Raw genomic sequence first — 14,433 nt, forward strand, 5'->3', positions numbered from 1 at the left:
TTTCACTTTTAATTTAAAGTGTTGGAAGTTAAAACCGATTGCCAAACTTGTCATGTGTTTTAATTTTGGTTTATTTGTTGATTTGCTCTCCAAACTTGTATAGAGGTGAACTTTAATTTTAACCATCTTCCTAAACTTTTATAATTAGCGGATTTTTCTCTTGAACTTTAATTTTAGCCGATTATCTCTCTAAACTTTTATAAATAGGCAATTCTCCTCCTAATGCTAGATTTTAAAAAATTTCATCTAATTTTCCATCCATTTTGGTCGAACAAGCAACACATAACAAGTGTATGGGGCAAAAAGAATGGAAAATTAGATGGATTAAATGAATGAAAATTAGATGAAATTTTTAAAACTTAACGTTGTGGGAGAAATTAGCTATTTATAAAAATTTACGGGATTGTCGGTTAAAGATAAAGTTCAATGGGAGAAATTAGTCAATTATAAAAGGTTATAGGTAATCGGCTAAAATCACAGTTCAAGAGAAAAATTGGCAGCTGTATACAAATTTGAAGGGCAAATCAATAAATACTTCAATTTTTTCAATGCCACTACAGTTCCGTCTAAGTTGTATGAAAGTTGTTCGGAATCCTCCAACGGCCACCATGTACTGTAGTCTGTACTGCACCCGCAAAGTTTCTCAGTACTTCTACCGACTCTTTTCTCAGCCACACATTCATTGCAACCCCAAGTCATCATCCCAGCAATCAAACAACATAAAGAGATCAACAACCTCGCAATCCATACTCGCCACGTGTCAATCCCTCAATGGGCAACCTCTCATCCTGCATGACACGTCGGCGCCACCCTGCACCCAAAAGGCACCGGCCAAATTGCAACCCCTGAAGCTAAGGCTTGTAAAGCCCTGCAGCATCCTTGGAAGAAACAAAAAAATCCTGCACAAAAAACTTCAATCCTCTCATTGTGGCTCAGGTTTTTCCATCAATATTCTGAGAGCCCCAAAAAAGTCTTTTTCTCTGTTTCTCTCACTAGAATCCCCCTCTGGAATTATGCCATGGAGGCCCTCCATGCAGCAAGCTTGACCCCCATAAGATCACTTCTTGGTGACAGAAAAAAAATCCCATCACTGCCCTCCATTTCCGTTCCCAAATTCTCAAATCCCACAAGTTTGAGAGCTTCACAAGAGTCTTCATCACGGAGTTTCCATGGCGGTTTGCTGCTCTTATCTTCGGTTTTCAATGCCGGGTTTGCCAAGGCTTTGACATATGAGGAAGCATTGGGGCAGTCTGTGAGTGGTGGAGGTGGAGACTTGGAAGTAGGTGGTGGGATTCTTGACAATGTTATCAGTTTTGTGACAGATAATCCTGCAGTTATAGCCGGTGGTTTTGCGGTTTTGGCGGTTCCATTGGTTCTGTCTCAGGTTCTGAAGCCTCCTAAGCCGTTTGGTGTTGACTCTGCAAGAAGTGCTTATGCAAAATTGGGTGAGGATGCCAATGCTCAGTTGCTTGATATAAGACCTCCCGCGGAGTTTAGGCAGGTTGGTACTCCGGATGTCAAGGGTTTGGGGAAGAAGGCGGTGTCCATTGTTTACAAACGTGAAGATAAGCCGGGGTTCTTGAAGAAGCTTTCTTTGAAGTTCAAGGAGCCAGAAAATACCACATTGTTCATCCTAGATAAGTAAATTGTTAACCCAATTCTTTAGTTTTCATTTCCTCATTGTTTTATGAATAATGAGTCGTCACTTTCTGAGCTTATTTCGAAGCAGTTGTTGATAATCACGAGCTGCTATCAAGTGCGTAGAATTGAGATCACGTTAGAGTGTGTACATTGTGCAATTGGTTTATGTAGGGATCACTATTTCCACGGCGAAAGAAAATTTCAATTCACATTACCATTTAGTTTGGAGAAGAAACAATGGAGTAGATAATCCACACGATAGAACTCAGTTAATACTTCAAAGACGTTGGTTTTCATATAATTTCATACAAATTGTGATATGTTAGTTCAAAAATATAGAAGACAATGCTTGTAATCGGTGCTGTGAAAGGGGCGGAAGCAAGCTTAATTGAGTACCTTCATATAGAAGATAAATGAGACAGGAAAATAAGCTTGTTGCAATTTCCATTTATAGTTTACTGTAAAGTGGATTCCCATTTAAAGTCCTGTCCTTGACATTCATTTTCCACAATGCTTGTGATTTTGTGACAAACCTGGTAATATGGGACTGGATTTGTGTTATTCCAAAAGCCAACATGTGAAGCTAATCCTGCAAACTTTCTGATGGAAGCCAGATTTGATGGGAACTCTGAGCTGGTTGCAGAATTAGTCGCTGTAAATGGGTTCAAAGCTGCTTATGCTATTAAAGATGGTGCGGAAGGACCACGAGGATGGGTGGTTAGTCCCATTTCTCCTTCCACGGCTAGTCTTTGTTTCCATAAAAGTCTTGCCGAGCTTTAATACTTGACGTGGATTATCATTTTGCAGAACAGCGGTCTTCCTTGGACACCACCACCGAAAGCACCGAGTCTTGATTTTGGAAATTTAGCAGATGCTCTTAGTGGTGCAGTTGGAGTAATTTTCTTCACTTTCATTTGTTGATTATTATTCACATGTGAAAAACTATTTTCTTGTTGAACGATAGAGTGCTATTTGGTTCGTACATTTCAAGAGGGATGTTATATTGCTGTTTATGTATTGAACACAAATATAAGACGTTGGATAGTCTACAAAGTTTAGTAGAAATGTTAGATGGATGAATGGCAAGGTTAGTGAACATGGGTGGAAGTCATAGACCAAAAGTTTAGTACATCTCGCTACCATAATTCATAATTCTTCAAGATGGGATAAGAAAGCTGTTGGTGTGTACTACGGTGGAAATCTGTTAATTATCAGTTTTCGGTGATTGATTCTCTCGTTTATGATTCTCTTCGAAGATTTTTGATTTTAGGACGGTTCTTAAAGAGCTATGTGGTACTTATGTACAGGAGGGATCGGGTGCCTTGTCTATTTCCCTTGGGGTTGCTGCAGCAACCGGATTGGGTTTCTTGGCTTATACTGAGGTAAAGTCCGTTGCATTGTGATCTATCTTTTGTTTTCCTTTTGGTGTAACATGTATCCTTCTTGTAGATCTTTCGAACTGACTGTTGCACTCTATATTTTCAGGTAGAAACAATCCTCCAGTTTTTAGGCTCGGTTGCACTAGTTCAGTTTGTGAGCACGAAACTCCTTTTTGCCGAGGTGTGTCTCACATTCTTTTTTATACTTCAAAGTAGTTATTTTGATGGAATGTTTATCAGGGTTAATATCGTTCGTCCCTTAAATAATGCGCAGTGGCCAAAAGTTAATAGCATACGGTTATATTATGGCATTTTCCCTCTTCGTTATTCCTGTGAAACATGTCTAACTCGTCATAAATATGGAGGTCTACTCATCATAAACATTCTTAATCTTCGCGGCCTTGAAAACTTGCTCCATTCTCAACCCATGGATTAGCATTTAACTTCATTCACGTAACCTAAGTAACTTTTTATGACAGGATCGAAAAGAAACTCTACAAGAAGTTGATAAGTTCTTGACCACGAAGGTTGCCCCAAAGGACCTCGTCGATGACATAAAGGTATAAGACTACAAATGTGTTAAAGCATTTTGAACGGATTCCCACATCGCTACATCAGACTAGTTATTTTAACCTCGACCGCCTTGAATTTCAGCAAATCGGGACAGCTTTTCTGCCAGTAACTGTTAGCAAGGTTCTTCCTGCACCTGCAGAACCAACTCCAGAGTCTACTGCTGCTAGTGATACCGTACAGAAAGCAGAAGCTGTGGTCGAACCAAAAGTAGAAGCAGCTGCAGAAGCCACACAGGAACCAAATTCAGTACCAAAACCAGAAGTTAAAGCAGAATCACTTCCCGGGATTTCGAAACCACTTTCCCCATTCCCTTATGTAAATCCTCACTTTACTTTCTGCTCGAATTTTGTGTGTGTACAATGTATATATATCATCACCCTCACGATTAATTAGTTTGTGCAAGAACTTACCAAATCTTGCTTTCTTTCATGCTTTTTAATGGTTGCAGTATCCGGATTTCAAGCCTCCGGCATCCCCCAGACCATCGCAGCCCTAGAGACGTATCTTAAAGCTCATTCCTTCGACAGCAAGCAATCAAGGATTCTTCAGAGCCATACTCTTAGCTATGCTCCTGTTAGTGTGATACAAGAAGTTTTGGAGGCTACATTTTATATGAAGATGATTCAGTGTCATGAGTTGGATAAAATAGTTTTCCATAAGTTGCCCTCTTGTTTTTTACTTTTTACTGCTTAAATTCAAATCCTAAAATTAGTTTTCTTTGGACTTACTATATAAATTCTCTCTCTAGGGCTTTTGGAGTGTATATGTGTGTTTGATTAGAAGATGGAATAGTCATGAACTAAGCTTATTATTTTCAATCTTTATTGGAAGGGATGCGTTTACTTACTGCCTAATTTACTTTTACCTTCAACTAATACAATATTTCGGAGTTATTCTTTCAGTCAATTAGTGGCGGTTGCATTGAGGGGCAATGGGGCGTTAGCTGACCTCTCGAACTTCGATGAACGTCTATTAATACCTCAGGTGCTGACCCTCCGAACTTCGGTAAATGTTCATGGATACCTTCGGTGTTGCCCTTTTGAAGATTAGAGTTGGTTTCATACATGCCCTCCAACTAACTTCAGGCCTACCAAGACTCGGTGAATGTCCATGGATACCTTAAGTGCTGCCCCTTGCATACATTAACAGGTGTGCAATATGCCTTTCCAAATGACTTTAAGCCTACCAAAACTAGATGAAATGGCGATATGCATACTATTTCTAGTAAAAAAAAAAAATTTGCGCCCTACACACGCTATTCTTATTGAATCTCATAATATTATTTCCTGGATCCGCCACTTCAATCAATACAAAATGAATCTAGTGAATTGTCCATTTCAATTAAATAATTGTCACCAAACAAGTCCTTGGTACTTTGCAAAAAGAAATCAGTTAATGTTAATCAAATGTTAGCAATTCAGACTGTAAATTCAGATAAGTCTTGCGTGAGACTAAAAGATTTTGAACAACCGTCAACATAATTTTACTAATTCACATGTTATAATATGGATGGATAAACTACACACTCATTAGACTTCTAATATAATATTTAATTAATAAATGTACGTGTTACAACATTAATAAATTAATAACCCCATGACTCAAAAATTTATACCGATATAAGCTTACCACTCCTCTTTTAATTATGGTTACGTAAACAAACCATAAAAGTCGATCCGTTCTATGTCAACCTTAAAAAAACTTGTCGTTGTCGCATTCGAAAAACAGTAATGCTAGGGAGACGAATATATATATATATATATATATTTTTTGGGTGAAGAGGAAGATCAAATTTTTAAACTAAATGATGTGGATGTTGATGCTTGAATTATTATTTAAGTATTGATTAACGTGCTTATTTCATTTCATGTCGTTTCTTACAACCTCTAAGGACATGTTTACGTATCCGTAATCGGAATGAAAATGTGGAATTGAATTCCAATTACGGAGTACTCCAATGTTTACTAAACACAGAGGAATCAAAAAAGCAGTGGGGCCCACACAAATTTTGGAATTCAATTCCTTATATTGGTGGAATTGGATTCCCTAGATATAGGTGGTAATCCAATTCCTGCTTGTTTGGGCAATCGGAATGACACTTTTGTTCCCTTTATGCCCTCACTTACTTTTTTTATTTCCAAGACTATTCTTTATAAACCCATCAAAGTATATAAAATATTTGATTTGGGACAAGGACATTTTAGTAATCAGCTTATATTCCAATTCTGCTAAATTAGTAAACACTTTTATGGAATTCTATTCCAATTCCAGAATATTTAAGTAAACAGCTTCAACATGAACCCGATTCTGACTTCTCCTCATTCTAACTCCTCCTCAATTCAATTCCTCCTATTTTCATTACCGTTACATAAATGCGCCATAAATGTTACCCGTTGGAGACGATTTTGCCGAGTTGGCAAAATATATTTTTCCTCTTAAATTAGTGCTCCCCAAATAGTTTGTCCGGCGCCGTTTTATTTCTCACCGGCTACGAAACGACAGAGTGTTGAGCGGGAGTTTTTCACTTTAAATTTAAGTAACTGAAATTAGTGGTCGGAGACCCACGACGGCTCACCGAATCTGTAACAGTTTGAAACAACCAGCAAAACCAAACGACGTCGCTTCCCACAGCAGCGAAGAAGCTCCTCCTCCTCCTTCTCTCTCGAACTTCAATGGCGAGAATCAAACACACCGCCGGAAGAAAAGTGAAGAAATCTACTCCAGCGCAAGCTGGTATCTCTCTCTCTCTAAAAATGGATGTATGTGTATTTTTCTGAGGATTGTGATTTTTGCGTCTTAAAAAACCCTAATTTTCTCTGTCTTCAGCTGCAGGAGGAAGCTCGACGGCCTCACCTGGAAATCAACCGGTACTCTCTCTCTTTATCGCACTTCAATTTCTCATTAGTTTCGGATTTTGCTTGTCCTGTGTTTGGTTCCCGAGAAAATGCGGGAACGTGAGGAGGGGAATTGGGGGAAATTTTATTTGGAAAGTTATTAGTTTTTTTTTTTTTTTTTTTTTTTTTTTTTTTTTTGCGTAATTTTCTTATTAGCCAAACGGAGCTTTAACCTTGTCGTTATTTTGTTGCGTTGTTCAATTTCTTGGAAATTGTAGGAAACCATTAAACTTGTCACTCATCTGCAATCTGGTGAAGAAAATTCATATCTTCAAATCTGACATTCCTAAATCCTAATGTGTTTTTTTTACCTTTTTTTGTTTCAATAAACTGAAGGAATCTTCTTCTGGAGGAACGAGGAGGCCCGAGGCGAATCCGACAGGTAAATAAGTTTTCTTCATTGGTGGTGGTGGTGATGATGATGGTGGAAGTAAGATGATTTTGAATGATTATAGTTGTTATGCCTATAGGTCCAGGAACGTAGCGGAAGAAGCGGCGTTACAGGCCTGGAACAGTTGCTCTTCGGGAGATTCGTGGCCTCCAGAAGACAGTTAAGATGATTATCCCAGCTGCTCCATTCATCAGGACTGTGAGTTCTTATCTCCCTGTTTGTTATACAAACGGATTGTTAAGGAATCTGCTCCATCAACTGCACAATTGGGATACAACCTGGACAGAAGGAATAATGCACGTGGCTGCAATATTCCTTGACAGCAGACCTCATGTGCTCTGATGTGTTGCACAGCAGACCTCATGTGCTCTGATGTGTTGCAGCATGGGCAGCAAGCACGCCAGCTTTAGTTTATTGCATGTGTCTTTAGTTTATTGCATGTGTGTGTGTGTAAGATGTATATAAAACATCTAACTGTCATTACAACAGAAGAGGAAAGAAAATATATCTTTTGTATATGGTATCACGAGCCCAAAAACTCCAACGAGCAATTTTTTTTCTGATCCCTCTCTTTCCTGTCTTCATCCATGGCCACTGACGCCGCTACAACCAACCCTCTACCAGACCTCAACTCCACTACTCCCACCTTGATCACCATAAACGCTACAGCCTAATTACCTGTGAAACTCACACCCACCAATTACCCATCCTGGCGTGCTCAGTTCAACGCCCTTCTTTACGGCTACGATCTCATGGGTTATGTGGATGGTTCTCATCTCTGCCCATCAACCACTCAAACCGTGCTTCGCACCTTTTGGATTCGGCAAGATCAACTCCTCTTTCATGCGATTCTTGCTTCCGTCTCCCCGCAGGTCATCTCCCTTATTGCCTCTGCCAAGACATCCAAGGAGGCTTGGGACAAGCTTCTTCATCTCTTTGCTAGCAAAGCCCGTGCCCGCGTTCTTGGTCTCAAAGAACGCCTTACTCTCCTGCGTCTTGAGAACAAGCCTGTCTCTGAGTATCTACAAGAAGTCCGCATTATTGCAGACGAGCTTGCCATTATTGATGTCCCCCTCTCTGATGATGATCTCCTCCTCTACATTCTTAATGGTGTTGGCTCGGACTTCAAGGAAATTGCTGCGGTAGTTCGCTCCCGCGACACCTCAATCTCTTTTGAAAACCTGCATGACAAACTGGTTGAACATGAAGCTGCTCTCAAGCGTGATGATACCATTGTTGTACCCCCAGTGATCACTGCCAATGTCACTCAGACATCTCGCTTCCACACCTCAAATCGTGGTTTCCGCTCTCACAACTCCAACTCCAACCGTGGGTCCTTTCTCTCTCGCAATCCTTCTCGTAGTTCCTTTGAGCACCCCCACACATCTTCCATTGCCACCAATTCTCGTGGTTCCTACAAGCCCATCCAACAATCCTTCACCGACAATGGTCGCCGCTCTACCAACATGAACAACACAGGTTATCGTGGTTTCTGTCAATGGTGTGGCACTCAAGGTCATAGTGCCAAACGCTGCCCTCAACTCCAATCTGGACCTTCCAGTCCGCTCGTGGCCAATCCTACCACCCATGGCCGATCCACCTCTTCTCCAACATGGTTGCTTGATTCTGGTGCCTCTCACCATGTTACCTCCAATGTCAACACTCTCTCTGGTGCAGCCATATATGATGGTCCTGATGAAATAATTATTGGTAATGGTTCAGGTTTGGGTATCACACATGTCGGTTCAACCACTTTACCCTCCTCATCTTCCCAATCTTTCAGCTTATCAAACGTTCTATGTGTTCCTTCTATGAAAAAAATACATTATTTCTATCTCTAAATTTAATAAACAAAATAATACCTCTATTGAACTTTTTCCTGATTTCTTTCATGTCAAGGATCTGAACACGGGGGCGGTTCTTCTTCGAGGCCCGAATAAGGATGATGTGTACGAGTGGTCTCCTAAATCATTTCATCAACCACAAGCTATGGTGGGTGTGGTGGTCTCTCCCAACCTCTGGCATCGTCGTCTTGGTCACCCCAGCCATCAAACTCTCCAACAAGTCCTTCGTATGTCTTCCATTAATGTGTCTTCCAAGTTGTTCAAGTCTGTTTGTCATTCATGTCTATGTAATAAAAGCCATCGTCTCCCGTTTGGAACTTCGTCTCTCACCAGTCATGGTGCATTAGACCTCATTTATAGTGATGTTTGGGGCCCTGCTCCATACTCTTCAATTGATGGTTTTTCTTACTATGTTATCTTTGTTGATCATTTTACAAAATATATATGGCTCTACCCTCTCAAAAAGAAATCTGATGTGTTTTCCACCTTTGTCACCTTCAAAGCCCTTGTTGAAAATTACTTCAAAAGAAAAATCACTAGATTATACACTGATGGTGTGGGCGAATTTATCAAACTCCAACATTTTCTCTCATCCAATGGCATCACCCATCTTCTTACACCACCTCACACTCCTCAACACAATGGAGTCGCCGAACGACGACATCGTCATATTGTTGAAACTGGTCTCACACTTCTTCATCAAGCTTCTTTACCTCTCACCTATTGGTCTTATGCCTTTAAAACAGCTACCTATCTTATCAACCGTATGCCCACTCCGATTCTTAATAATCTCTCCCCATTCACTCAACTATTTGATGAACAACCCAACTACTCCCGTCTTCGTACATTTGGGTGCTTGTGTTTTCCTTGGTTACGTCCTTACAATTCCAATAAATTACTCCCTCGTTCCCGCCCATGTCTCTTCCTTGGTTACTCATCTAATCAAAGTGCGTTTCAGTGTCTTGATCTTTCCTCCCACAAACTTTTTATCTCTCGGCATGTTCAATTCGATGAGTCCACTTTTCCTCTTGCTAACCTCCCTTCCTCCACTCCCCATGTCACGGTTGATAACTCTCACACTTGGGTCTCTTCTCTTTCTCCAGTTACTCATGTTCCTGTCCACTTACCCACCAGGCCTGTTGAGTCGGTTGTTTCTTCTTCGCTGCCACCACACGTCACATCATCATCATCATCAGAATCTGCCCCTGTCTCAGAACCGTCACCATCCGCTGCCCCGATCCCTATTGCTGCTGCTATCCCTTCTCTCTTACCGTCACCCAATCGCCAAGCATTGGTCCCTACCTCTACCGCACCTATATTCACCCCACCACATTCTCCAACCCAAACTGATCACGTCCAGCCACCTCCTCCCAACAACTCCGTTCGTACATACACTAGAAACCCTCATAGGACTGTTGTCACCTTTCCATCCTCTAACCCAACCTCCCCCAACCCCCCCGTACCTCCTGTGCTCCCCGATCATTCCATGATCACCCGTGCCAAAGCCGGTATCCACAAACCCAATCCTCGGTATGCTATGACTGCTACTAAACATCCCATTCTCTCCTCAGTTGAACCGACATGTGTCTCTCAGGCTGTCAAGGATCCCCTTTGGCGACAAGCAATGTCCAATGAGTTCAATGCGTTAATTCGCAATGGTACATGGGAGCTCGTTCCTTCCCTTCCCTCTCAAAATCTTATTGGTTGTAAGTGGGTGTTTCGTATCAAACGGCATCCTGATGGCACTATTGACAGGTACAAGGCACGCTTAGTTGCCAAGGGTTTTCACCAACGTCCTGGTGTTGATTTTTCAGATACTTTCAGTCCGGTGATCAAACCTACTACCATACGCATTGTTTTGCATCTTGCCGTGACTCATGAGTGGCCAATTCGTCAGTTGGACGTCAACAATGCTTTCCTTCATGGCACACTCCGTGAAAATGTCTATATGGTCCAACCACCTGGTTTTGTTGACTCTAATCATCCATCTCATGTGTGTAAATTGAGGAAAGCCCTCTATGGCCTCAAACAGGCTCCCCGGGCATGGTACAAGGAATTACACTCATTTCTGCTCTCCCATGGCTTTGTCAATGCCATCTCTGATGCCTCACTCTTTCTCTTGAAAAAAGGGACTGCTGTAATTTATTTTTTGGTTTATGTTGATGATCTTCTTATTACAGGAAACGATTCCTCACTTATAGCAAAGTTCATTCACCTGTTGGCAACTCGGTTCTCCGTCAAAGACCTGGGCTCCTTACATTACTTTCTTGGTGTTGAAGTCCTTCCCACAGCCACTGGCCTATTTCTCTCTCAGCACAAGTACATTCATGATCTTCTTGTCAATGCCAAGATGGATGGTGCAAAGGCTGTCAGTACGCCTCTCTCCACCACTCACTCACTCATGCTCCATGATGGCTCCTCCCCAACGGATCCCACTCCCTACCGTCGTCTTGTTGGTGGACTTCAATACCTCATCCTTACACGCCCTGACATCTCCTTCACAGTCAATAAGCTCTCTCAATTCATGCATTCTCCTTCCGAGACTCACTGGCAGGCACTCAAGCGTCTTCTCCGCTACTTGAAGGGTACCCTTTCCTTTGGCCTTCATCTTTGTCGTCGCCCCTCTCATCGTCTCTATGCCTTTTCCGATGCTGACTGGGCTGGTGATCGTGATGATCGCAAATCTACGACTGGCTATGTTGTCTATCTTGGTGGCAATCTCATCTCTTGGAGCTCCCGAAAGCAGCGGTCTGTCTCTCGCTCCTCTACCGAAGCCGAATATCGGGCCATTGCTGCCACCACTGCTGAACTCATATGGATTCAGTCCTTACTGCGTGAACTTGGCATTTCTCTCCCCACAACACCGGCTGTTTCTTGTGATAACATTGGAGCCATGTTCTATTGTGCTAATCCGGTTCTCCATTCCCGTATGAAGCATATCGATATTGATTTTCAGTTTGTACGGGATCGTGTCACTCGTGGTCTTCTTCAAGTCTCTCATGTCTCCACTACTGATCAGCTTGCAGACGCTCTAACCAAATCCTTGCCACGTCCACGTTTCCATCTCCTTCGTTCCAAGATCGGTGTCTCCGATGGTGCCACCGTCTTGCGGGGGCGTGTTAAGGAATCTGCTCCATCAACTGCACAATTGGGATACAACCTGGACAGAAGGAATAATGCACGTGGCTGCAATATTCCTTGACAGCAGACCTCATGTGCTCTGATGTGTTGCAGCATGGGCAGCAAGCACGCCAGCTTTAGTTTATTGCATGTGTCTTTAGTTTATTGCATGTGTGTGTGTGTAAGATGTATATAAAACATCCAACTGTCATTACAACAGAAGAGGAAAGAAATCAAAAACAGAGTTGCACCCACAAATTCATGTGCACTCAGAAACATGTGGGCGCGCACTGAAGGATGTCAACAAACAGAAATCAAAAAGCTGGGTATTGTTATTGCTAGTGTTGGAATTTTCTGTTCTCACAATCAAGAATTTTTTTTTTTTTGGTGGCATGGAAACTCAAAATTGCACTTCCAATTTATTGATGTCGAGTTGATTTACTCATTTCGTATTGTATAAACAAGTTGACCTTTACATCTTTGCAATCTCAGGGTTAAGTAAGCTTTTGTTAATTAGACTAGCATTGAATTTTGAAAAAGAATATGCTTTGTTTTTGCTTGATTTGCGTACGGTGATAATATTTATTTGGTTTTTTGCACTAGTTGTGCTATTGAAGTTTGATCACACAATGTTGACAATCTTTTTGTTCCTTGTAGGTAAGAGAGATCACCAACTCTGTGTCTAGAGAGCCTAAGCGTTGGACGCCTGATGCTTTACTAGCAATTCAAGAGGTGGATAAATATGGCAAGTGAATTTAGTGGTATGTAACAGATTAACCATGCAAATGCTAATTTTCTTCCTCCACGTCATTTTCAATCTGTTTGATAAACTAGTGAATTTGTGCATTCCAATTTCAGAGAGTTGGAGTGTAATCTTTGCTTATCCATCTGTTCAAATATGTCGGTTGGAAACTTGGATGAGTGATGCCAATGCCATAGGTATCCTCATCATCATCTGTGGAAGTGCATTGGATGCTTCGTGTATGCTTTGATTAAACAATGGCACTGCTGTGCCAAACCAAGATCCATGATGATTTTCCCATTACCACCACTACTGTTCTAACTTCTACCTCATTACCCAATCAACTCAACAAATAAAGCCTATTGAACAAACTGGTTGGATTTGGATGCAGGAACTGTCTTATTATCCCAAACCACACACACCATCTAACCATAATATAGAAATCCTCTAAATTTCAGTAAATTGAAGTAGGTACTATGAATTATTTGAGACAAATTGGTAGTTTGTTCTTTTGCAGGCAGCAGAGGAGTATGTAATTCAGTTGTTTGAAGATTCCAACCTCTGTGCAATTCATGCAAAGTGAGTCACTCTTAGTAAGTAAACTTGAGATCCAATATCTGCTTAATTAATTGTTATTTCTCCCTAATGCTATGTAAATTTACAAGCTGTGACTGAGATGCTTGTAGTGAGATAAGATAACACCTAAACCATGAAAAAAATTGCATCTTTTAGATTATTCTGTTTGCTTTTCAAAAATATAGATTATATCCAATCCAATAAATCTTTGGTACTAGAGGAACTTAAATTGTGGGTAGAGGATTTCGACGAACTCAAAAGGGTTGTCCTTAGATGCATTACTACATTTTCTGTGTCCTTGGATTAACCGTCTGTTAAGAAATTATGATTGTCCTAAAACATGTCAACTCTTTCTGCGTTTCAGCTAACTGTTTCATCTTATACTTCAAGTGTCAGTTAGTCTTTGATGGTTTGTACCATTATTGTACAATATAATTGTTAACAAACCTGTTTCATTTATTTTTGTATCCTCAGTGAAGAAGGATTTTGAGTTGGCTCGTCGGATTGGAGGGAAGGGGAGGATCTGGTGAGAGTGTGACAACAGTAACCGACTCCATACTCACTGATAGTAACAATTTTAAAAACAGTCAGCATTTTCTGTAATCACCTGTATACCAACTGCCTGTGATTCTGGATTCCGATGTCAGATTTCAATGATAGACGTATTATTGCAATTGTCGGGTTCGATCATTCATCGTTTTGGGATTCTGAGTGTGATTTAAGTTAACCTATAAAGACGATCCAAAGTCTAGAAAGAGAAGACATCCTCCAATTATCCATAGCAAAGTTTTTGCTATTATTTTCTTATAAATCAATATTCTAAACTATTATTACGCGGAGGGAGAGTCGAACTTGGGTGCAAAGATGCAAGCACATTACTTAACTGACACACGTCTGCACCATCTTCAAAGTTTTAGGATTGGAATTTGTTAGACTTATGTTCTTTTTTTTTTTTTTTTTTTCCCTCCTGATGGGAAACTTGTTATGATTTGATTTGGTATATCTTAGCTCATTGTTTTTAAGTTTGTTTCGATTAATCCTGCATTATTTTTTGTCGTCAAATCGATTGATCATATATAGGTATGAGATTGTTGGATAATCACTTGTTTGTTTTCTCTACCTTGAGCGGTTTGAGGGGTGCTTAAGTTAGTTTGAAGTTATTAAGTCGGGATGAAAACTTTAATAATGTGCGAGATCGGTTCTGCATCTGCAAAGTCCGCAGCGTTAAGTGTGGCTTAGCGGGATAAGGTAGAGTTTCGATTGAACATTGATG

General features: G+C 40.8%; 1 protein-coding gene and 1 long non-coding RNA gene across 3 annotated transcripts; both read left to right on the forward strand.

Moving 5' to 3' along the window:
• The first annotated feature begins 712 nt into the window (after window positions 1–712).
• Window positions 713–4,439, forward strand: LOC137719786 (rhodanese-like domain-containing protein 4, chloroplastic). The gene is made up of 8 exons (XM_088696722.1): window positions 713–1,641; window positions 2,256–2,358; window positions 2,449–2,535; window positions 2,949–3,023; window positions 3,127–3,201; window positions 3,500–3,580; window positions 3,675–3,908; window positions 4,042–4,439. Exons 1-8 carry the CDS (start codon window positions 1,019–1,021, stop codon window positions 4,087–4,089), a joined length of 1,326 nt encoding a protein of 441 aa, XP_088552848.1. The 5' UTR covers window positions 713–1,018; the 3' UTR covers window positions 4,090–4,439.
• Window positions 4,440–6,066: 1,627 nt separating this feature from the next.
• Window positions 6,067–13,971, forward strand: LOC137719788 (uncharacterized). Of its 2 annotated transcripts, XR_015964145.1 has the most exons (6): window positions 6,067–6,326; window positions 6,420–6,869; window positions 6,958–7,076; window positions 12,500–12,603; window positions 13,102–13,177; window positions 13,635–13,971. It is a non-coding gene; the product is annotated as an uncharacterized LOC137719788 (long non-coding RNA). The 2 variants fall into 2 exon arrangements; XR_015964146.1 differs by lacking the exons at window positions 6,067–6,326; window positions 6,420–6,869; window positions 6,958–7,076 and adding an exon at window positions 12,082–12,168 and having other exon boundaries at window positions 13,635–13,834.
• Window positions 13,972–14,433: the final 462 nt, after the last annotated feature.

This window comes from Pyrus communis, chromosome 1 (assembly GCF_041283825.1).
Source record: "Pyrus communis isolate YQ-2024b chromosome 1, ASM4128382v1, whole genome shotgun sequence".
NCBI lineage: Eukaryota > Viridiplantae > Streptophyta > Magnoliopsida > Rosales > Rosaceae > Pyrus > Pyrus communis.